The 24904-nt window shown below is 41.5% G+C and overlaps 2 protein-coding genes across 2 annotated transcripts in view; both read right to left on the reverse strand.

Annotated features, from left to right (window-relative positions):
• Positions 1 to 5297, reverse strand: part of LOC135466599 (bone morphogenetic protein 2-like) — a 31229-nt gene extending 25932 nt beyond the window's left edge. Inside the window, exon 1 of the mRNA XM_064744174.1 lies at positions 4699 to 5297. The gene's annotated coding sequence lies outside the window, so the exon portion shown is untranslated. The remainder of the gene's footprint in view (positions 1 to 4698) is intronic.
• A 17473-nt stretch (positions 5298 to 22770) lies between these two features.
• The window catches only part of LOC135469219 (uncharacterized), a 43457-nt gene continuing 41323 nt past the window's right edge, over positions 22771 to 24904 (reverse strand). Inside the window, exon 22 of the mRNA XM_064747800.1 lies at positions 22771 to 24461. Within this exon, the coding sequence (XP_064603870.1) occupies positions 24333 to 24461 (129 nt within the window). The 3' untranslated portion in view covers positions 22771 to 24332. The remainder of the gene's footprint in view (positions 24462 to 24904) is intronic.

Consider the following 24904-nt stretch of genomic DNA (forward strand, 5'->3'; position numbering starts at 1 on the left):
GGTTGCAGTATGGTGATCTTGCAGACAACGACAATCCTATTTCAAGCTATGGCAATAACACGTGCTATATAAAAAAATTGTAAAAACAGTATCTATCAATGAAACATCGCCGTATTGGAGGACAGCTAACTTGGACAATCTAACCCAAATAATTGTGTTCTCATTAATGAGGGATTTACCTGGCTCAGCGATATGAAGCGTTATTCTCGCTGTAGCCATGAGATCGGGAGATACAATCCAGCTCGCACTGATTTCGCCGCAGTTTTAAAGCGAGATGTTTTTGAGTTGGCGTTAAACATCAATCGATCAGTAAAATTCAGTGGAGCTACCTTTTTTCACATACTTGCTCTAATGAATTTATCCGGGGTGACAAACTTTTTACAACCTACATATATATATATATATATATATATATGTATATATATATGTATACATAGTGTAGTTACAACAATGGTCGTCAGAGGGTGCACAGGTATACCGGTAACAGGGAACGCTCATATTCATATTATGCATTGTGCACGTGCTTGTAAGTGGTTACAATCTACGTATAGAGGTAAATGGTGTACAGAAGACCTAAGATTTTGGTTTAAGATGACGTTTTGTGACTTCAAAACCGATTCCATCATGGTCTTAGGCCCACATAACAACAGATACCAGAAACTTCTTATGCTTATATGCTTACAAATCCCTGGTCTGGAACATTTTGGAACCAGGCCCCAGATATCCATCAATCTCATGAACCAGACACCGTTATACTTGTGAGCAGACTTCAGTATACGCTTGGGTGATAAGAAAGTAGACCCCATCTGACCATAACGCCCATTAAAAAGATATCGGTTGAGAGTCATGTTTTGTGATCTGGTCGCTTAAGAAACAAACCATAGATGTCCATACCGCCCATGACACAGACGCCATGTGGATGACCGTTATTTTGGGGAAAGTGCGGCAGTATACGCTCGGAACACATACCCCAGTAGGGTATAATGCCTGATATGCAGAAATACATGGGAAGTATGAGACATATATACAACAGAGGCGTAAAATGTCTACGAAAACTGTCAGAGAGTTCCCAGAAGTGAGTGGAGGTTTGGTTTCGGTTAAAAAGGATCCATCCAGGGTCTACATTCACCAGTTATTTGATATATACATGGAGGTCCTGGAATACCAGTTCATTACACCGTGATTTCTGCGCGCAGCCAGTAGATTACATATTAAACACTTGTAATGTATGCTGAATACACAGAAATAAGATAGAGTAGGTGTACATACATAAGACATAACGATTGAGTAAATCAGTGTTATCTATTCTGCCAAGCTTTATTAATCACCGTTACCTTTTGGTCACCCGTATGTTAAATTCCGAGCTCTATAAGCTTGTTTTAGGGCGTTATCGTACCTATAGTATAGCCGTGTAGTCCAATACTTAGAACTGATGTCCCGGGTAGAGGAAAACGCGATAAATACGAGGTAAGAGTGGAGCACGAAGCTCAGCGATACATCACTTCTGGCGGAAACTGAGCAAGTCAGCAAGTGGCCCGATACATAATAATAATTAGCGACCAGTCCTAAATGCGGACAAAGATCCGCAAGTACCCGTCATGCTACATTGATTTCAGTACATAACGGCTTCAAAGCGGGCGAAAAAAAATAGACAAGATAAGTGATTTAAACGCGACATTATTTTTACTCTTCAAACGACCTTATCTACATACATGAGGTAAGAAACTTTCATATGGAACAAAACTAAATGTTAACCTGTCAGGTTATAACAAATACCGAATTAAACAAAAGCGACTACGAATTTAAATCTGAAGACTACACATGTACACGTGAACAGAGGTCAAAGTGTTTCTGGTTTGTGAGGTAAGTCAGCAGAAGTTACAGCAGTGAATCTATGCAGATAACAAGACAGGGTAAGCGAGGGTATAACTATTGCGATTCTGTCATAGAGAGGTGGGAACCCACGAGCTTATACCCACTATGTAAGGTGTTCAAACTTCAAAATCAAGGTAGAAAATCAGACGTACAAAATCACGACCAAAGGCAGGCAAAATCTCCACTGACGTTTAGATACAAAAAATGAGGCACAAACGGGGTGACAATTACGATAGAAAAAATCAGATATACGACATCATGATCAACGGGTATTAAAATCACGACTATTGTTAGATATAAAGGAATCGCGACCAAAAGGGGTCAAAACCACGATAGAAAATCAGATATACGACATCATGATCAACGGGTATCAAAATCACGACAATTGTTAGATATAAAGGAATCACGACCAAAAGGGGTCAAAACCACGATAGAAAATCAGATATACGACATCATGATCAACGGGTATCAAAATCATGACTGACGTTTAGATATAAAAAAAATAACGATCAAAAGGGGTCGAAGCCACGACAAAATATCAGATATATCAAATCAAGGTCACATGGACTCACAATGGTCATGAGGGAAAGTCTAGCATAGTGGGCCATGTGGTCTGAAAATCTTTTCCTATACATTCATGTTAATAACTAGGACTGGACCACACTCACAGAACTTTTGGAAAACACCAAATCATTGAAGGATGAACACATGCAGTGCAATATTTAAGGGGCAAAGAAAGAACTGGTTATAAATTGTGCAACATGCAAAGATCAAAACCTCCACCCTCGAACAGATAATCTCACAGCATGTGGTATAATGTTCATACATTGTCACACAGACAAAGCAACTGGTATTTCCGAATCCACACGGGTTATTATTATAAAGCCTATGATTTCCTCACTGACTGGCATAACTTGTTGGCAAATGCTCGAACACTGCTCCAATCATCATCTTAAATTTCTCATCACACCTAGGGATCCACACAAAATATTGGCACATTTTCGTTATTGACGACTGAAGTCCGCTCTAAGAATGCGAGGCGTGATGTGTACTGATGGGGTGAATAGGTCTTCTGTAAGATATTTTACACGCTTATATATCCGCAGACATGTGTACACAGTGCACTCGACCTGCACAATATGATAGACACACTGATAAAATCACTGTTCAAAACCTATCTCATAAGGTCCTTGATTAACCCTATACATTGATCACAGTATGGTATGTATTTTGTGTAGAAAACCATTCGTTCCTAGTATTGTAATGATTTCACGCAGATGAATCTTTTTGGACAGTGTGGTCTATCAGTAGAGTTGATCATGAGATAGAGGCTCTGGTTTTACCTATAGATGAGTTCAGGTTACAGTGATTTATACCGTGATGCCACAATCCTCTATTTGACAACAAGAAACACTCATTTTCCTAGGGTGAGAAATTGTCTCAATTAAGACCATTCGTAAAAAAAACGCATAAAAAAATCCCATAACGTTATGGTAAAACAAAAGCGTCAAACTCGTCACATACAGCAAATGTCTGGAAGGAAAGTGGAGTACGAAGGAAAGTCATTCCTTCTCCGTAGTACGAACTAAGGAGAAAAACAATTCGCTCAAAAATACACAAACTGTAAGAGCTTGTGTAACGTCAGCTGTATACGTCTTTCCCATAACTTACTTGCCATATTTTTACCACCCGTTACAAAATGTACCCATTCGCACGACGAAAACGTGTTCCCGGCATTCGGGGTAAGTGAGAAGTCCTGCTCCGAGCAGAACTTGACGTGTAACGGAATATACGTGGTCGTTTTCTCCTAGATCGGTATAGGGGCAGTATGCTGAGGTATGCGGGGGTATGTTGAGGTATGTTAACATCTGTCTCTCTGTTCTGGGCCCCAGGGAAAGGCAAGATCGAGACGAGGACCAGTCCTGTCGCTCGGTGACATACCACCGGTCGGTGCGAGCCGAGTGAGCGACCAGACTCTTGGTGCGTATGGGAAATGTCAGTGACAAAGGAGAAGGACTTCTATTAATATGAGAACGTTTAACTCCGTCACATGGCGGTTTGCTGTGCTATATCCACACTGCTGGTTAAGGAAGTCATACACAGAAGATCGTAGACCGTGCGTCTTCGTTTCTATATCGTAAACATTCGTAGTGATCCACGATGAATTTGATGTCTGTCTAGATTCTGTCAACTGAGGTACCTTGAACACTTGGTAAACATATGTAACGTGTCAGTTGATTCCGATTATTATATATGGGCAAGGGTCCGGACCTAGGTGGGTGGGTACAAACAAGGTTTCTCCGGCTAGATGATATGAGGTTAGTACTATAGGCATGTCAATGGTGTAGACATATGTCGACAGTGACCACGGTAGAAGCCGTATGTATATTTATGTGTACACCATACAGTGCCCGTGCGGTATCAAACTGCTCACTTGCGCTGGCCCTCTCGGAGAACGAAAAGTTGTTTCAACATTTGCCTCACAGTCCATTTCACGACGGTGCACAGGTGTGAGTCAAGGGAGAGGGAAGTTTCGGTGTGTAACACAGTTATAGGCTGGGACTGCCTCAATACTTCTGCTCAGATCCGACGAAGAGTTCTCACTGACTCAAAGCGAGTTGATCAGGGGTTAGATATACATACTGACTGCAGACTAGTGTATGAACATACAGAGGACATTAACACAGTGGTATATGTCTGATACAGTGAAGGGCCAGTCCACGCCCCGTCCTGCCAAGCTAGAGCAAAATATAGCCCCGGGGGTGAGGCGGAGGGGCGGGACAGGGAGGGGTGCTGGAGGTAGCAAAGTGTAGAACTACTTACCGTGCCGTACAGAGGCCAGTCCGCTCTTCAGTCAGGTTATCACACCAGCCTCTCTGCGCCTACATCTGTCCGATGACAGTCCTGATGCTGTCCCATCCAGAAGCTATAGTTTAGCACTGTTATATTACACATGCGATTCACTTTCTGGTACCAACTCACATTCAAATATGCAAAATATTTTTTTCGGTTAATGCTTTTCTTTTTTTCTTTACTTTTTTTGTTTTATATCCTTCGTATTATATTAACACTGTAATAAAATCCGGTTGCCACTTCAACTCGTCGTGGAGCTGCTGTACACATGCACACGGGAGCCAATTCTCCCCACAATAATAAACACCCGATTCCTTATCTCGGAAAGCAAGCATTTCATTTCGGTCCGACAAGACGTTTAAAGTTGTGTAGAAAGCGAGTAAGTGTAGCGCGTGTACACGGGGTAGCCATTCCTCGTTACCAGCACACCTCGCTCCATGTTACAGCAAACAGGCCACTCACATGTCCACGACAAATCCGCTTAACTCAATGGCCACATTAAAAGCCCGAAACATGGCTAAAATTTCACTGACTGACACTTCTCGGCGTAGTTAAGGCTGTTCTATTACCCGGTGAACAGAGCTTGCCAGGGATGTCCTCTAGCTGATCACTACTTACTCTGCGCCAGTGTACTCTCTCTGACGCTGTCTCCCATTGGCTTAGGACATAGCAAAAACTCCCACTATCTAATGGGCGAGTCGGACTGACGCGCAGGCGTACTTGTTGACAAAAGCGACTGACGGCCAGGTAGGCCGAGTGGCAGAGGGTTAAACTGGGGTGAGCATAGGTAAGACAAGACTGCTCGCGACTGGGTCTCACTCCCTTCCTCGGCGGCTTTAAAAGCATGGACCACGTGGGCTATATACATGCAGTCATTGACAGCTTTTAGCCTGTATATAGACTCACAATTTACACAACACGGAGTTTACAAGCTAGCGCCATTATCCCGAGTGAGGAACTAAAACTAAGGCTGTTATAAATAATTAAGGGCTCTCACCTTTTGTTTACATCCCTGTGCGTAACAGCTTCACGCGTATCTGGAGTGGTTAATGTGAGAGGGGTGTGATTTCCTCACCCTTTGTCTCTAGGGACGGGCAGACTAACCAAGTAGGCAATTATCTCAACTGCACTTACCTGAGGTATGGGACATCGAAGCAGCTTAACTAAACTTAACTATTTATCTTCACCCCAAACTGCACTTTAGAACATTCAACACTTAATTAAATTTAACTGGCGGTTTTAAAAAGCTAACTTCATGGGCATACATAGGCTAATCTAGCTAATGCAGTCATGTGTTTAAATACAAAAATGACAGCCGCCTTGAAATGAACATTGTGCAATTAACAGAGCATTACAGGGTTTTCATCTCTGCGGCATTAAGATCAAGGTTGAGCTGTGGGACAGGTGCTTGGTGTCATTAAGGCATTGTTTACCCCTCGACTTTCACTGACACGTGGGGCTCTGTCATTAACTCATTAGCCCATGTTGTCACGTGATACACACAGGGTAGCTAACTCGTGTAAACAACTACGAGCAGAACTTAGATCCAACGAACATCTGGATGAAATGTTTATGTTGTAATTTTATTTGATACAAGCAACCATTAGCATCCCCATGTCCTTTCCTCTGCAACGCGATCTCTCAAACATCCGGGTCGCTGGCATGAAGGAATAACAGCGCCACCTGCGCAATTATGCAATAATCACGTGACACACTCCAGAATTTTAAGAATTTCACATGCTTCTGCAAATGTATCTGTCTAAATACACCTTTTATAGTTATTTTTTTTTTGTTCACTAAACAGAGTATGCTTTTAAAACAGTAAGTGATTCAGCATACCTGGCATGTGGTGATAAATGTGATCCAGGATTAAATTAGCTTGAACTCTCCGCACACGAATTTCTTATGCATGGTGTAAATTGCACAGGCAAAAGTCGATTATTTGCGTGCGGGGGTGCATCACGTGACTGGGGAAAACAAACGGAGGAGATGATTTGGGAGGAATGTCGCTGAGCTAGACTTTATAGGTGTGAGTACCGATGCCTGAAAAAGGTAATAAACACACGGCTTGTTTGTCTCTATAATGGTGGACTACCCTACGGAATGACACGTTTGGTGGATGAAAATTACAGGGCGGGGATGAGGTTCATTCTGCGCGTATTAATCTCTGACCTATTCGGTAGCGGGCGACCACACCTCGACGGTTCACAAGACCATGTCAAGTCCACCCTTTTGTAATTGTTTCCACCATAGACCAATGTTCGGGCTATATACGGCATCTCTACGTGTTTCACTCTGTCTGTATGGCACCACACACCTAGTCACTGCCGCATTAACAAGATATCTGTTCATATCACACCATTGTTGACTGAGTTGCTAGGTACAAATACACACATCCCATTATCCAGAGGAATGTCCAAACCTACTTTCTCTACCTGTCGATACCAGACATTCTCCACTACGGCCTTTCCTAATAATTAGGGGTTGCCGGGGTCAATAGTCAAGTTTTAGGGTCACATATACTGACATTAGATATTTGATTAGATAAATTACTGAATGTTTTAAGTCGGTTTTCAAGTTTGTCATTGGAACATTACCCATTGGTGAAATGCTATGTAGAGGATCTGGGCATCTTTGCTTTCTTCGCAATCAAGCTGTATATTCCTAGATCAACACACTTAACTTTTGTACACAAGACTGACATGATTAGAAATGATAAGTAAAAAATCACCTTTGAAAGGTTAATGACGATTGTCCTTGTAGTTTTATAGGCAATGGCTGTCTAATTTTGTAGAAGTGAGTGAAGATTTCATTGGTTTCTTGACCTTTTTTATCGTCGTCATATGAATGAAAAATTGTTATGTACTACTTCCAATCCTTACATCATTCGCATAATGCAGAAACACTGGTGCATGTCAGTTTTTTTACAGAAAGTTGTGTATATTTTTCGGGTGTCTATTTCATATACGTCGACGTTTCAATGCATTGTTCATGCATACAGAAATACGTATCAAGATATTATATTCATTAGGCCATCATGTGGAATTCTCGGCTGAATATATTTGTCCAAACTTCAGACCTGGTACAAGTGGCAGCCTCACACTACACTGTTGGAATTCCAACCCTCATATTCAGGTGAAGACTAGCACAGTGATCAGGTGACAGTCCACGTAACATGGCTGTAGGGTAGATGACGTGAGGGTGATAACTCCACTAATACACATGTCCCCGTGGTCTCATCACCTGACCCGTCCAGTCTCACGAAGGTGCTAACACCGACCCATCACATAACACATCTCCCGATTGAGTAAGCTTGACACGGACAGGAAGGTAAAGGAGGAACAAACAGGGAGGTTAGCCTGATGACGGACGCCAAGCTGCTTAAGTCACTACAGCCGATCCTTCATCTGACCGATACACCACTGGTCTTATCACCTCCCCCCTCCACTCTGCCTGATCCTGCCATCTATACACTCCCATACTCCCCATAGACGTCCTCATCTTCAGCTCGGGGTTCACTAACATCATTTTTTTGTGTAAAAAAAACCTTGTCCAAAGTAAGGATTAGAACACATGATTAGTATTAAGAACAAACCACCTACTGACTCCGGTATTTCGCTTGGGTTAACATCAACTGATCACATAGTCCACACGCTTGTCATACGCGGGTTACAAACAAGATTAATTGTTTCCATTTTGTAGTTTGACACAAAAACAGTAAATAGTCATTGCAATTTCAGGTCGGTGTTCCTTGACCCATTTCCTCAAAAACACAAAAAAATGAAAGAGGCACGTATTTTTGTGTTTATTCGCAAAAGTGACAGTAAATACGTCACTGATTTCTCAAAGCCCTTATTTGCTTGCGGTGTTATGAAGCCACATCATAACAGCATATAATAATATAAGGCACTGTAAATTATAAATTTAGGGGCCTCCGTGGCTCAGTTGGTTAGCGCGCTAGCGTAACGTAATGCCCTAGGAGCCTCTCACCAATGCGGTCGCTGTGAATTCAAGCCCAGCCCAAGTGGGAAGGTCTGGCAACAACCTGTGGATGGTCGTGGGTTTTCCCCGGGCTCTGCCCGGTTTCCTCCCACCATAATGCTGGCCGCCGTCGTTTAAGTCAAATATTCTTCAGTACGGCGTAAAACACCAATCAAATAAATAAATAAATTATAAATATAAAGATATCAATAAAGAAATAAAGCTCATAAACCAGATTACCGTCTTACACAGAAGTGAAACATTCTTGATTACGCCACCAGTTCAATGAATTCAACGCCAAGCCTTTTTCTCTTCTTCGTCAATGACCAGTGACACAATTAAAATATTATTTGATGTATTTATTTATTTATTTTGTTGATTGGTGTTTAGAAACCTGTATACTGTTTGTCCCTCGTATTTCCTGCTGTAAGTCTACCACACATACACCGTATATCAAACCACATAAAAAGCTTATACCTCGGCTAGGTACGTATTACGTGTCATTTGTAAGATATAATATACTAAATACGAAGGAAAATATGCACAGGTGTCAACTGACTATATTCAATATTTCTTTACTACAATGAATCCTTGTGTGTGACATGTTTCTCTGCTCGCGTATTTCACCTTCCTTATGAGGATACATTTATTAATTTTCGCACTTATACAATTGTGAAATATTAATAATATACCACATACAATTGCTTTTGTTTATGAAAACAATTAGCTATCTAAGCATGTGTCCTCATCTTCAGCTTGACTGATGCCAACGCCTTCGAGCTTTCTTTTCGTAAAAACACGTAAAAACTGCAATTCATGGCAGTGGGCGAATGAATACATCGGATGGATTTCCGAAAAGCTTTCTGCATGTGTGCTGTAGTGTGTCATGTTTGTATGCCCAGTGTCATATCACAGAACTGCGATACCATCTCAGTTCACTTTAGACCTCCTTTAAGCATGCAAGATAAGAAATGTATCCTTAGAGACTACACAAATGTTAATAATTGCGGTACAATTTTGTTAATGTCAGCATGCAAGACATATCCATTATGAGCTGTATGGCGCTTATAGACAGCATCAGCCCCTCGCCATGTATCTCCCTATCTGTAAACACCAAGACCTCGCCTCATGCTCTACTGGGTTAGATTACATTGTTTGGATAATGAATGTTTCAATCGTGAGAGTTGATCTGATAAACACGCCAGGTAAAAGTGGTTTTACCGATATCAGGTAAGCCACCTTGATTGTTTGACAGAGATATGATAGCCTCCATAACTAACCTCCGGTCATTTCCGACGGGTCATGTAAACTTCCAGGTGTGTTTGCTAGAGGGTGGGGCGCGCTACCTGACCCTCAAGTCCCGTCTCTAGTGTGTACGACGTTAGCTTGTATACATGTAAATGGGTGCTACAGTGTATGAGTTCTCCCTCCCACGACATTCCCTTTCCTCCACACCCAGCATGGTACGTTAAATGTGAGCAGGGGATCTTCTCGGTACGCCAGTCAGGTGCATCCAGAGAACGCCAGTAATCCGTGCCAACCACAGTGCAAGCCACGGATACCGTACAGGTATGTCGGAAAAGGGAATTTCACCCAAATTTCAGGTATTTTGAAATTAGCTTGGCGTCTGAGTATCAGATTGCCACCGACGCAAAGTCAATCCGCACGAGTCTCTGTCAGATTACACACTTAACCCAATGAGGTACGTACGCTGGTGTCCAATTTCTGTATGGCCGAAAATGTGGCACTATAACGGTCACCATAACGCCAAATGTCACCATTACACTGATGCTGGAGCCGAGTCTCGTAGAATCGCGCGTGTTTCGAGTTACCTGACGCGCTCCAGCGGACGCTTAGCTAAACCAGAGAAACCGTCAGAAAGTTTCAAATGCACCAACAATATATACAATGTTTCAAAAGAACAGTGTATGTAAAGTTTGATTGGCGTATTGATTTCCACGTGTGAGCAGGCAAGGGCATGCACAAAAAACATGTCGCTGAGAGCCAATCACATTTCAATGGTGCCATATGTATGTTGTTGTTGTATTCCGACTATTTTGACTGTTGCAGGAATGGACATTATAGGTAACGCGCCAGCCAATCAGCGTTAAGCGACAGCCTGGAGGGAATGCTGTACTCTACCCATTGTAAACTTTAAGATAAAGAAATCTTCAAAATCCTTCCACATTACTTCTGCAACATTAATGAAATCATATGCAGGATGGGACTATATTTTACCATCCAGATAATGACGATGAAGCCTTTTGTTCTGCATTGCGGCTTAGCTGACAGGAAATCTTTGTTGATTTCGTACAATTATGAGGCTAGCCTTTTTTAAAGTGAGCAAAGATATGTAGATAAATATAGGCCTTGGAATTTCTTCGTGAATTTCACATTATCCTTGTGCCGTATATGGTAAATGAATGTACATGGCATACATCTTGAAAAATGTTTAACTCATTTCTGCGTTATTTCGTGTTTTCGTGTACATATCGTATATATTATACAACAACAGGATTGACTGATTTGTATTTAATGCCACATTCAAGAATTTTTCGCGTGTATAACGATGCCCAGGTCCATGGGTGGTGGAAGCCGCAATGCTCAGAGTAAACCACAGCCCACCGACGCAGAGAAAGAATCCGAATGACCGATATAAATGGTGAGGGCCTTGGTGATCCCAACAAGCCAGAGCTTTACTCCATCTAAGCTGGCGATGAATTCATACAGAATCAGGAATGTGCCTGTCAAAAACGCGATGCATGTATGGTTACAGCCCTTGAAATTCCCAACCACTATTCTATACCTAATTTCATATAGCTTCATGATATGAATCATATACTTACAGGCCCACGGCGGTGCTATATTTTCTTACGGTAATAATTGCCATTTGATTTTAAAATAAATAAATTGTCGGTAATTTAAAACAATTAAGAGTACTAGCACAATTTGTATCTCATGTAAAGGTTTCTACAGGTTTAGAGGAGTATCAATACGCACTAGAATGTATCCCTTCCGTTTTTAATAATTGCATTGAAGACTAACGGCGGTCTGAGTAAGATGTGACAGCTGTTGTCTAATCTATTGCTTTATTTGATTGTATTTGATGAGCTATAGCAGAACAGACTCCGTTCGTCCCATTCAACAACTGGTCCTCCATACCCGATCTTCACGATCAACAAATACACGTACATACAAAGTGATTCTCATCCACACTAGCAATGATCAACGAGAACACATTCCAAGCAGAAAGCAGCATGGTCTTTTCGCGTGGAATTCCATACATGTGTACTCTTGTGGTTTTAATAAGCCATTAATGGTGCGTTTTCCGACAAGTTGATTCTGAGGGAGATGAGGTTAGATTTCTACAAGTAAGTGATGTGTGCGAGGGTGAGATCGTTACACAGTGTCCGATTGCTAACCAAGCAAACGGTGTGGAGAAATCCCTGGAGCCGTCTATAGAGAGCGCTCTGAACAACACAGATAACTCATCTTTGGTATCAACACTCAAAAGGATTCCTTGGCCGTTGAACATCTACCGGCTGGTCGGTGCCAGATCCATCTACTCAGCGCTGTAATTGTCCATTCTTCTGGCAACGATCCTTTCGGTTCGGCTACTGGTTCAAACAAAGCATTAAAAGTCTTATGGGATATCATCATCAGAGGGAGATGCCTACGTGTGCGGGACACTGGGAAGAATTAGAAACAGCAACGCCCCCTGGCGAAAACCAACTCTTCCCGCTGTGTCCCTACTCAGGTTGACCACTGTTTGTTTTCGTTTTCAACTAGTCTGTATACACTTCACCTGACTCGACCGTACCGTCGATTTGCGTGTTTATTCACCATGATAGGGCCTCTAAAGACGGCTGAATATAATCCTTCCGCTGATATCTTATCACTATAGACGCCTTAGAAGCCACTGGAATGAAATGGCGGAGGAAATGGCCCCGAGATTCAACGTCTTTTCACACGTCTCTGTCACACGATGGAAGGGCCCCGGGACGAGCGCCAGGACGTAAACAGTTCCAATAAACTTTGCCAAGGAAAAAAAAAAACCAAAACGAATTTACGGTGTCTTTTGTTGATGGCACGAGAAAGTTGAGTTTGGAGGAGCTGCAGGGGAGCGGCGACTTTCACTGAGGGCCTGGCATGATCGACCTTCTTTAATATCGTTATTCTCTGAGAATAAAAGGTACCGCGACGGCTTGCCACGCGGGAGGCGATAGCAGTTTTGGTGGATTGATCACGCACGTACAGTTTGACTTCTTGGCCTCAACTCAATAAATGGCCATTATTTTTCAATAAAGAGAGAGAAAATCCCACATTTATGCTGGAGTTGTACCCAGTATTACTATGTCAATGCCGATATGAAATCAAAGTCCTTAAGATACTCACCTATAATATAAAAACGGTAAAACTCATGCAGGGGATATGGCATCAGTAACACCAGGCCACCTTCTGCATTTCCGTTTGTTACTGGATACCTAGTCATTGAAATTCTGATCCACGCATTCATTATAATTATTTACTTCATGTAGCCAGTACCTTGGGGGCAAGGAGACGTTTTCCCCCAACTTTTCCAATAGCTAACGCTTTTTCACAGACAGAATTCCCGAATGTTACTGAGTTTCATAAGGCTGTCTAATGCCTCTTAACCTGGGTTACCAGGGAACGTATATACATCATGCTGAATACAATCACCACGTTTGATATACGTATCGTTGCAATCAAGATCAACTGAAATACATTTTTGTTTTATTAAAGACAACTTCTAAACGAGCTTGGTATGCGATTTGGATACTGTCAATTTAATTCACGCTCCCAACGAATTATATGCGCCTTTCGGACATCACTGAAAACCGTTGATCGATTCTCTTTTGCATGACTCTGTCCTAAATTCTATTTCTTTTGCGGTTTGGTGTTGACTTTGTATTCGAAATTGGTCTTACTACTGTTGACCTGGAACTCCAATAACAGTTGTGAATTTGTGTACGAATGTCTGTTATGCAACGCCTAGATTATTAACAATGATCCTCACCTTATAACGGGTGATGACAAAGGATTGTCACAAGGCTCAGAAAAAAAATCGTTAAAAATCATTACAACTAAGGGGAGATTAAGTCACGACATACCGAAAACAATCACAGATTTATCTATAGTTTGCTGGCCTCTTTTTTGCTACTAAGGTGCCATTCTAAATATTTTTACAACCTGGAAAAGGCTTACCCCGCTTTCTTATAGGAATGAACAGTCAAACGAGTTGACAATCACAGTCATTTTTGATAACTTCTCATGATAGGTTTCCCCTGTAACGACATCACCCCCGCTGCCTGTATTTACGCAGAAAAAAAAAAAACACTTTCGTGAATGTTGCCTGAGTTTCTTGCAGTTGATATTAGCTCATTAATTCTCCAGTACATCCGGTTCGGTTGTCCGTACCAAATGCTGGCGTCCTTACAAAGTGCATGTCTGAATGAATGCATACAAAAAGTGACATTCACAAATCACCTTGCTATATACTGATGTTATATAATCCGTGAACCGTCAAATAAGAACATGTACAAAAAATGACAAACAAAAAGTACCTGCACCTTTCAAATATGTAACGCAAAGTGTACCTGTAAAGAAGATGTGCCTGTTGGTTATGTACATTAGGTACATGGGCTTCCCATGTTATCTTAGTCTTTATCAACCAGTCTTTGATGACTTGAATTGAGTTCCGCAAAAATGGACAGAAACGCGCCGCTAACCTGAGTCAATATGCTAATGTAACGAGTTAAACCCCGTCCAAACACGTTACACCATGTAGGAGGAAGTTGGGATCGGGGAATATGTTGTACGACAGAGTAGGACCCACGACTAACAGTCAGCTACGGACCACCGTCCCTTCTCATCACCGAAGTCTCTGATCAGGAATACCCTAAACACTGAAACCATCAGCTGATAAAACGCCCCGGATAAAGCACCAGTTCTTCTCTACTCTAGTTCTTTTTTTTTTTTTTTTTTTGTTCATCCCGATTTGTACGGGCACGTCCTGTTGCTTACTTTGGGATTGTACGAGACCCTCTAACATATGAGAGAGGCTAGCTCCTCTCTGACGAACCCTTGTCCCTCCGCCTTTTCACGTAAGGAAAATAGTTCCGCCGTTTGTTAAATTGAAATGATATTTAGTTACTGGACATTGTTCGAATGTCGAGTCGAACATGCACAGCTCGCCGCGGCCCGTCTTCGTATTTGTCAACTAAACAGATAGACCTTATATAAACATGACACAGATGACTTCTGCGCTTCTAGGGGCTTACTCTGCTAGCCTATACAAATGATACTGTGTATTTAGGGAAAACAACCTGAATAATTTGCTTGCAAAGTCAACTCGCATGAATACATACGAGTACAACGCCCGACTGCCTGGTTGAGGGGCCTTCCCAGCTCGATGACGAACAGACTTCGATATTGCAAGTCTCGCACGTGTGTTCTCCGTAAGCTATGTGTAGATCGTGCTAGCCGAACACACTAAGCTAAATACCACGGAGCTTTCTCTAAGGTCCGCTCTTCACAATATACAGATGGTCAGAGGACATTCATTCGTGGGAAACTTTGTCGGCGACAACCAAAAACAGCTTTGTAATATCTCTATCGAAGAAAACCGGTCGTTCCCCCATCACAATACCGGTAGATGGCAGCTATGAGCGGTTTCAAATCTTTGCTAACGCCAGCCGGTCAGCATCACATATGTACAACTTCGTAACAATCTGACATATCGCATGAACAGTTATGAGTATACAAAGCTTCGTTGATGAAATTTCATCGTTAAATTGTTGCTTGGGTTAAAAATCCATAAAGAAACATAAGATGGGAGAAAAATGACAAAAAAACTTGATGAAACTCTGTGAAAGTTGCCCAGTATCATGAACTCAGTAACACACTGACACTAGATATCAGGCAATCAGCTTGTCGATAGTATAGCCCGGTAGATAAAGCCAATTTTAACTCAGTGGGTTAATAGATAAAGCTATTACATTGCAAAATATGCTTTGTAGATCAATACATTATATATAGTATAAAATAGTAGGTCACTTTCTCGGTGTAGATCAGTGCAATATAAGCATGTCATTTACAATACTGGTTTAGGGCTGAGCGCTAAAGGTACAGGAAAATGTAGGACCGTTCTAGGCGTCAATTACATCTCGTGTCAACGGTAGGTGGTCACCTGTGGCCTCGCATTACTACACGCGATTTTCATACAGGGCAAGAAGCTTGCCAGTTGCTCACAGCAGATGGTTAGCCGGATAACGGTGTTTTTTAGTTGCTATGTAACAGGTAACTTGCAGTCATTATATTTAGGTCCTGTTGGTCAGTTACAGCCACATATTTCCATGTTGTCGCCCGTCCGGTTTTCTTGTCTACGCGAAACACTTGTACTCCTCCGCGAAGCGCAGCGACTCTCGGCGACAGACGTGGTTTGGGTAAACACATAAAATGTTGCGATCTTTGTGAGTTGACACGACTGGCCTCGTAAACAACACAGTATTTCGCGAAGAGCTAGAGTAAATATGCGTTTGCACTGTAAATGTAGCTTCTAGTAATTGCCATCTTGTTGTGACATTTTTCGGCGAGAGTCTAGGGCGCCGAGGGAAACTTCAGGCTGTCACCGGCAGATGTCATCAACAGCCATGCGCTGTGTAGGCCGATCGTGTCCGAAGAACGCCTTGAATTTAAAGCAACAACAACATTTATTTTGTAGGCAATCTGTGGGGTAAACAGCCGGCCAGTATCTGGATTAGGAGGAGTTAGCAGGCTTACAATGGCTCTAAAAAGTCTTCGTACGACACGAAGAATGCTTCACTGACAAAACTTTCCAATCAGCCTGCAAACATACGCTACTTGTAAAGTCTCGGACTATTGCTTTGAGAATTTGGTTCCTGGTGGCATTGCAGAAAACGGCTCCGTTCGCGGACATTCTCGTCATTTCTTCTTCTGTCAACTTGTAAAATGTACCGCGTCTCTGTGTGTGTGTGTTTTAGGGAGGAATGCAGCGGTCTGGGGAAAGGGGAGGGGAGCGGGCCGGGGAGCGCCAGTCCTGATCAGATCCACCTGCCCGACCCTGACGTCTACAGCTGTAGCTCACTGTCACAGTCTAGACTGGCGCGCTGAAATCTGGCTACAGGTGGGGCTGTTTGCCTCACGGTGGTCCCGTTTACAATAGATACATCTCCTCCACTTTGTGTCTCTTACTTGGATACATCAGGTTGCATCTGTTCAGGCTTCTCGGAATGGAAAGGTTTGTGGCAAGCGGCCCGCGGCAGATGCTGACAGCAGTCGGATGGGTGTGATGGTGCCTCTAGCTTGGTGCACCATACGATGGAATCCCTCCAAACACAATCTGTATAAGTACCAGTCCTTTTGCTTAAGTCATTACTGCTGGCAAAGTCATGGCATGTCTTGTAGACAGTTTAACCTGCTTAAAGGCTAACAACTGTTTTGTTCCACGCCAAATGCTTTGCGAATGTGGCAATGTGGGACCGCTACCAACACGCCTGCCTGGAATAAAGAGCCGCGAATACTTTCCCCATATGTCTGGAAGGGTTTCAAATGAGTCAAACTGCTGGAAACCGGCTTAGCACACTGAGTACAGTCAATTCTTCTGTCTTCACACACTTCATTCTTTCATTTCTTCAAAATCCATTCACACATGAACGTTTCCTTCTTGTATTTTTCTTTGCTACGTAACTACGTTTCTGTAACATGCACGCGATAAATAGTGCGAGATCTTGTTAATTTACGAAGTCATATTCCATGGTATGCTCTACAAGGTATAAACTCCTGATAGAAGGCCAATCACTTTATAGTTCAGTTACCCGAAGCTCTTCTTTTTTGCCCTCAACCTGTTCCTTGGTGCAGGAAAAGTTGTTACGAGCCATTCCATGACGCGGTGAGATGTCCACGGACACTGTCGGTTATAAGGAACTTAACTTGAAAAGTTCACAAGGCCACAGCAGTAATTTCATCGTTCAGCAGAATAGAACATCCAGAAATTGCAATAATGCCATGCACAAACACTTTTTGACATTTCTAATATGGGCACTTCGTTTAGTATTTCATACAACTGAAAACCCTCAAGAACGGGATTTTTTGTTGGGTTAGATCCACATCCGGGACTGACCCCACAGAAATGAGTGACAAACCAGTTACATTATACTGACACCGGGCCAACCAGTCATGTTTCTTTGGTCTAACCTCTCAGTGTTGAGCACCAAGCGAAACAGCAACACGTACCATGTTTACAATCTTTGATATGACCCTGCCAGGTTTGATCCCTGGTCTCTCGACTTCGAGGCGGGCGCTCTAACCATTAGGTCACAGAAGTTAGAAGATCAACAAGCAAAACCTTGCAACATCACATTCCCCCAAGAAGTTAAGTCATCTGGCACTCAAACCCGTCAGTGAGTATTAAGCCTAGAATTGTTGGCAAGGCTATACCAAAGAGCTTGCCTTACGTTGAAATAAATGCAAAAATTCAGCCAAATATGTAAAGTACTGAAACATTTACCTTAACATGGATTCTAATACAAGAGACGTGGATTCCTATTCACAAATCGTGAACTTTCCAATTTAATTCAATTAATATGCACACAGAGCATTCACACTGAAACATCCTCCTCGTGCTATAGTGTTTTACATGCAGCTCTTTAAGCTACATCTAACATTTAACTTAACATTGCTTTCCCTGTTGTTGGACGCCGACGCCAGTGACAGGGGTTGTATGAATGAGCTAAAAATAGCCATGGACATAAAAAATTGACCGACCGACCGACCCACTGACAGACCGAAAGACAGACTTAAAACTTATTAGCACTCTTTGACCTTTCGAGTAAACTTGATGGACACAGTGATCTTAAAAAAATTACAAGTTGCTTCGAGAAGAAGAAAGCGTTTTAGTGGATTCGATGTACAACTGGATACCACAGATAGTCAAATTAACTTCGATGAAATGCATTTAGAAAATGTCAATGTTTGGACTTTAATAAAGTTATCGTTTGTGGAAAGTCAAGGTGGCATTCATTGTAGATATGGTCCAATAGCACTCTCGTCCACGGCAATCACTTTGCTGAATGCAAGCATACACTTAAGAAGCAGTCGAGGGAGCTAGGTGGTCGGTCTGTGGGTCACAGCTGGCTCAAACGTTATGTCCGAACAGGCGATATTTAAACAGATTGATAAATATATCGGCAGAGGTGTACAGCTGGAAGGGGAATTAAGAAAAAGCCGAGAAGTGAGTTGTGGAGTAAGAGAAGCGGAGTGGAGAGCCGGCACATGTGCTGTTAGAAAAGCTGTTTTGGAGATGATTAACACGCCAGCTCTGCGGACCACGTGCCAACACTTAACAGTTGGTCGACGGCCAACACGGTAAATGTTGGCCGACATGTGCGCTGATTACGGACTTCGCTAAGTCACACAATGTCCCTCCAACTCATAAAAAGCCAAAGGAAACTCTGAGCCAGTAAGCAGATTGAGTGCTGGTCAATTAGTCTGGAAACTGACCACAACACCACTTAATGAACAATCCTGCCTGTGCTTTGTTACTACTGACGTATTATATATACAAGCTGTCATGACAGAACTGAGTTATTTCAGCATTTCATAAATATGAAGTCATATAGTTTTGACTAAGGTTTATTGAGATTACACATGGTGAAAATTTACAGAACTATTACGGTATTGTACATTATACGATAATGTGCCCCCTAGGTGTGACGGGGGGGGGGGGAGGGGCAAGCCACACCGTTTTGTAAATTACTAATGGATCAGACGTAAGCCAAGATATCAAAACTCGTATTGTCCGTGAGCAAAACCGATTTTTGTCAGAACCTAGGAGGTTGAAATTGGACGCACCACAAATCAGAATGTTAAAAGCCTGAACGGGGTGTATCTAAATTGTAATTGCTACCTGTTTTGATTAATATTAATGGACAATCTCCCAGTCGCACCATGAAGTTTAAAAACTGAATAAATTGCCCATAAAATGTTAATTTGAAAGCGTGCAAAAGGCAATGCCAACTGGTAACGCAAAGGCCTACAAATGACAGCTATGATTTGCTTATGATTTGTTATGGGCAATTTTGGGTCAACTGGAACATAAAATGGCGGTCTACATGGACATAAAAGTAATTTTGGTTTTTTGCATGTAAATGATATCTCGACTACATCAGTCAACATTTGAAATGGATAACGTCAGTTTTTTTCCCCAATTCTATGTTACACTAAGTAGAGGAAAACGAAAAGGTTCGAATTTGCATGGACCACACATATTCATATTCGCGGAGACAAAGACAAGGGACCTTTTAAAATTGGGCATCTTCTAAGAGCAAATTGACACCATCTTCTAAAACTGAAGACCAGATCAAATTCGCGTTCCAAACAGTAACAGAAGATGGTTATATGCATCAATGAAACTCGAGTAAGGCATATTGAAACTTCTGGTGAATTTGAGTCAAAAGCCATGTGTTCAACAACTACTTTTTTCCATTCGTATGCAGATGGATCCAATAAACAGTGTTATATCACAACGACTTGCACATGCAGGTCAAGTCAAGAAGCCCGAGCAGAAAGAAAACAAGAGTTTAAAAAGCGCTTTATTAAAACCATGAGAGCTAAGGTGTGAAAGGCTTTGATAAGAAAAGCCAAAGACCCCATTCCACTCCAGACATTTGCGCATTTAGATTGCTAAGACAAGCAGTGCGGTGAAAGAAGTAAAAAATGGAATAAATTAGACACAGACTAAATAACGTTTGCAACATATCTGTCTGCAGGTAAAAGGTGAGATTATGTTCAATCGAAGGTCCCCGGGTATTCCCTTGTTTTTGCCCTTAAGCTTGCCACATATGCAAAACGTCTTCATTCCAGAAGTATGGCGGGCAGGTGCGCCAGACGTTCATTGTGCTGTGGAAAAACTTCAACAAGTCAGCTTGGCAGTGAGTTGTTGTAAACAAATCCAACAACATGCTGAGAGCAGCCGGTCAAACACGTGGCCCTTGTTGGAAAGATAACCTTACCCTGACAGCAACTAAGCAGAAGGCGAGCTCGCCCACAGTATCATTCATGGCTAACAAATGTTCGGGGATCTCCTCTACAAAGAACCATTCGTAAAGAATTATCTCCGCAAAATTAATGTATATGTAACAATATTACATTGTTACGATAGACTTGGTCCAAATATACCCCCAAAAAATAGTTTATGCTATAACCAACAAGTCACGAGTTGTTATTTACATGATTCTGTACATGCAGTGTACAGCATGTAATAATAATTATTATATGTTTTATCTTCACAGACCTCTAGAAATTATACACCAGGCATGTTCCGTCTCACTTTTACCAAGAACGATTGATTGGCAGATTGGTGTTTGACGCCGTGTTCAGAGATTTTTATACTTGTATGATGGTGGTCAAGTGTATGGATGGAGGAAACCGTCGTGTCAGGTACCTTTTCCCAAGAATACAAATATGAACAAATTCTTCATACTGCAAATTGCGTACAGTATATACTGTCTACCACAGATAACATATTTACAAAAAGCTTTTATTTTCGGTAACAAGTTTATATTTTTAAAAATATGTTTAATAAAATTAATCAGCACAACAGACTATAAAATTCTACTACCATCTCATCTCAGCCCTTTCAAAACAGACCGACGAGTAAATAAAAATATATCACTTTTAAAACGCACATCAAAGAACGAATAATACACATTCGTGGTTAAAATTTCAAATACTCAAACACAATTTCTTAAACAGAGTATATACAATCTCATAAAATAGTTATGTTGCATCTTTCGACTCCCCCCCCCCCCACACACACACACACAAAAAAACAGACATAAATTCACAGAAGGGTCAAAGTAAAATGCAGTAAATATTTGGCTAAGCGGCACAAGGAATACCATGACGTCACTGGTTAAAATATATACGAATAGCTACATACACATATTTGATTTGTTATTACTATGACTTCATATAAAGGAATGTTAAAGAAAAGCATGTCACGCAGGGACTTGGCAGAAGACAGTAAAGAAAATCTGGAAATGAGGTAGGGTTTCCAGTGTCCACGATACATTTTGTGAGTCAGTGAAGCGACCATCAAGCAGGTTATGAAAGATCTTGTTATCATATACGCAGAACCATACATGAATGTGCTTTTAAACCTGTATCATTTAGCCCATCGGTGGCACACAGAAGCGCTCTAAACATTTTTGAGATTAAACAGATGTAACAATGCAGAAACATGAGGAAACACAACAGCATGAAAAAGTATGTTGTTAAATTGTGACGAAGCCTCAAAAATTTAAATGTCAGCTGACGCCCATTCAGCAGTTCAGTGTTTTGTTGCTACACGGAAGGCTCTGCGGTCACGATAAAGTCATCATGGTTTAGAATGAGCGGCTAGAATACGGGTATTGTGGCCTGGTGTGCCTTGAAGTACACAACGTGCTCAAACTCTACAAACAGCGATTATTTCGCACGTGTGCCTCACATAAAACGTGTCCGCTACAGTAGAAATGGTAAAGTTCCATCGTGGTTCTGTTTCCAGATGTCTTATCTCTGTGAGAATTTCCCGTAGATACTGGCTACACCAGCACAACCGAATTAGTTCTCGTCCGTACCGCCTTCCCCTATTTGTTCCACTTGATGCTAATTTTTGTGTGCTTCATTCACACAGCCACGACGCGGCGACATCGGCTTCGGCTTATTTCGACAAAGTAAGTTCGGTACGTTCCGCCGCAACCATGCAGTTCGGAGCTTTCCGTCATGCTCATCTAGTTAAATTATTACGTTGGCACCCAAAGGTACATCTAGTGAACCTTTTATATCGTAAACAATCATGTTACAGGTCACTAAAAGCCCATGTAAGGTCAAGCCTTGAGCGAACACCTGCATACTCTAGGCAGCACACACACGCGCACACACACACACACGTAAATATATATATATATATATATATATATATATATATATATATATATATATATATATATATATATATATATATATATTCAACTCTAATCATTTCCTCATGAACGTGTTGTATTCATCGGTGTGCGCATACCTGTTTTCAAATGTTATACATTGACATGTTCAAAATCTTAAATTTTTAATTACATAAAATTATTTGTTTAAATACAAGCGCACATGCAATATAGTTCATTAGATGTGAATGAATAGGCCTATACCTGATGTCGAAAAAATACGTCTATACTGCTTGTTTTCTGCGAGCTAACTTGTGTAGTTTTGACCGAGTGATCTGTTCCGATGACACAGCTGACATGTGAGTGAATTTAACAGAACACCCTGCAGCTGACAAGAGATTTAAGGTGCAATATAACCAAAAGTGTAAGTGGTATCATTAATTACATTGACGTAACTTGTCAACCTATCACTGCACTGGGTTATAGCGTTTGGCCCAAACTTGAAAACGGATTGCTTAAAAAAGAGAGAAAAAAAGACCACGTAAGTTTATTCTCTATACTCTGAGCGAGGTATATATATATAAACCTATTCAAGCATGTCAAGACAATAGAATCATAATCCACAGGTACAAGCATGCGCGTCATATGAAAGACGTCACCACAGTTAATACTTAAATCATCAATGAATCGGCTTATTATGCCGATCATCAAAGTACCACTCCATGATCACAGTTATATCAGATTAGTGACAGATGAAGAAAACAACAGCAGGGGATTACTTTCATGGACGTCGTTTTCCTTAAATATATGTACATGTTCTGATGATGATAATGAATTCGTGTAAACCCTTTATGCAGATCTCCTGAGATCTTACTATGGCTCTTGTAGCCTATATCATAAAACACCGAAAGTCGGATCTCCACTGATTGGGAAGAAACCGTAACTGAAAGCTTATCGCACTGGGAATTATGAAGTGTATACCTTACATAAAACAATTAATGATTAAAGGGCACCTTACATACACACACCGTTCATGCTCAGGTATCTTTAAAATATTTGAATTGGAAAGAGAAATGTTGCTTAAATCAAATCACGTCATTTATCACTGAAATCATAGCAAGCGGCACAGGGTCGATTTCAGACGACAGGGTTGACATAGAAATATGGGAAATACCGTTCTTCAATTAAAGTGGAGTGATTGTCGCTCCCTGGGCACCGTTTGATGACGGACCGAGCGTGGACAGTGATGTATGGAATTAGTTACAGCACAGCTCCTCTTCCCTATTAATCGGATTGATCCGAACCTCATCCCATATAATATACATAATGGGGACACAAGTGTGTCTACCATACAGTCCTGTACGCGTTTTAACCTAGACCACGGGTCGTACACAGTTAACCCAGTCTTTTGTGGCAGCCCGAGCCTTAAGCTTAGCCCATGACCAATAGATTTATTTTACGGACCTCATAAAGCATAAAATGCAAAGGTTTATTTACGGACAACCTATAACAAATCAATCAAGTCTGTTCGCTTTATCCTACATAGGCCTCGTGCCATTCGATTTCTCTCAGGCACACCGAATTGTTTTCAGTATTCTACAGGATATACTAGTTCTTCAGCGAAGGGACAGTCCCAGGACCCTTTCCAACCTCCATGATTCACACAACCCTTTTCCTTCGCTGTAATCTAGCCTTTGATGTTTTCTTATTTTGTGGGATGGCAGAGAAGGTGTCCCACACACGCACATTTCCGTCTTCACTGCACGTGACAATCCGCTTTTCTGAAACCTGTTAACGACAGAGAGACAGTCAATGTTAATGGCAGTCTTGAAATAAAACCGAACATAATGCTGTGTTGTTACAAACAAAGGTTCAGTTATAAACATGAAAACCAATAAAATGTTTAAAGAAAACTGTACCCAACAAAATGCACATGCCAATCCACCGCTTCCATAAACTTTGTAAAGATAGAAATAATTAGTGTACACTAGCGATGCTTCTAGAAGACTTAAATCTACCCTTAAAACAAAACACTTATGGTATATTGGGGTTTCAAAAAGGACTGCATGTATATGGTCTATTGGTGAGTGTGCGTTTCACATCCTTTAGAATTTTGCCGAAGAAAGAGGTTTTAAACATATATTTCATTCATGTTAACCACTACCAAATTCCACATTTAACGATTTACTCAAAATAATGTATTCCCAGTGCTCGTCGTGAACTTTAAGGCA

This window comes from Liolophura sinensis, chromosome 6, assembly GCF_032854445.1.
Source record: "Liolophura sinensis isolate JHLJ2023 chromosome 6, CUHK_Ljap_v2, whole genome shotgun sequence".
NCBI lineage: Eukaryota > Metazoa > Mollusca > Polyplacophora > Chitonida > Chitonidae > Liolophura > Liolophura sinensis.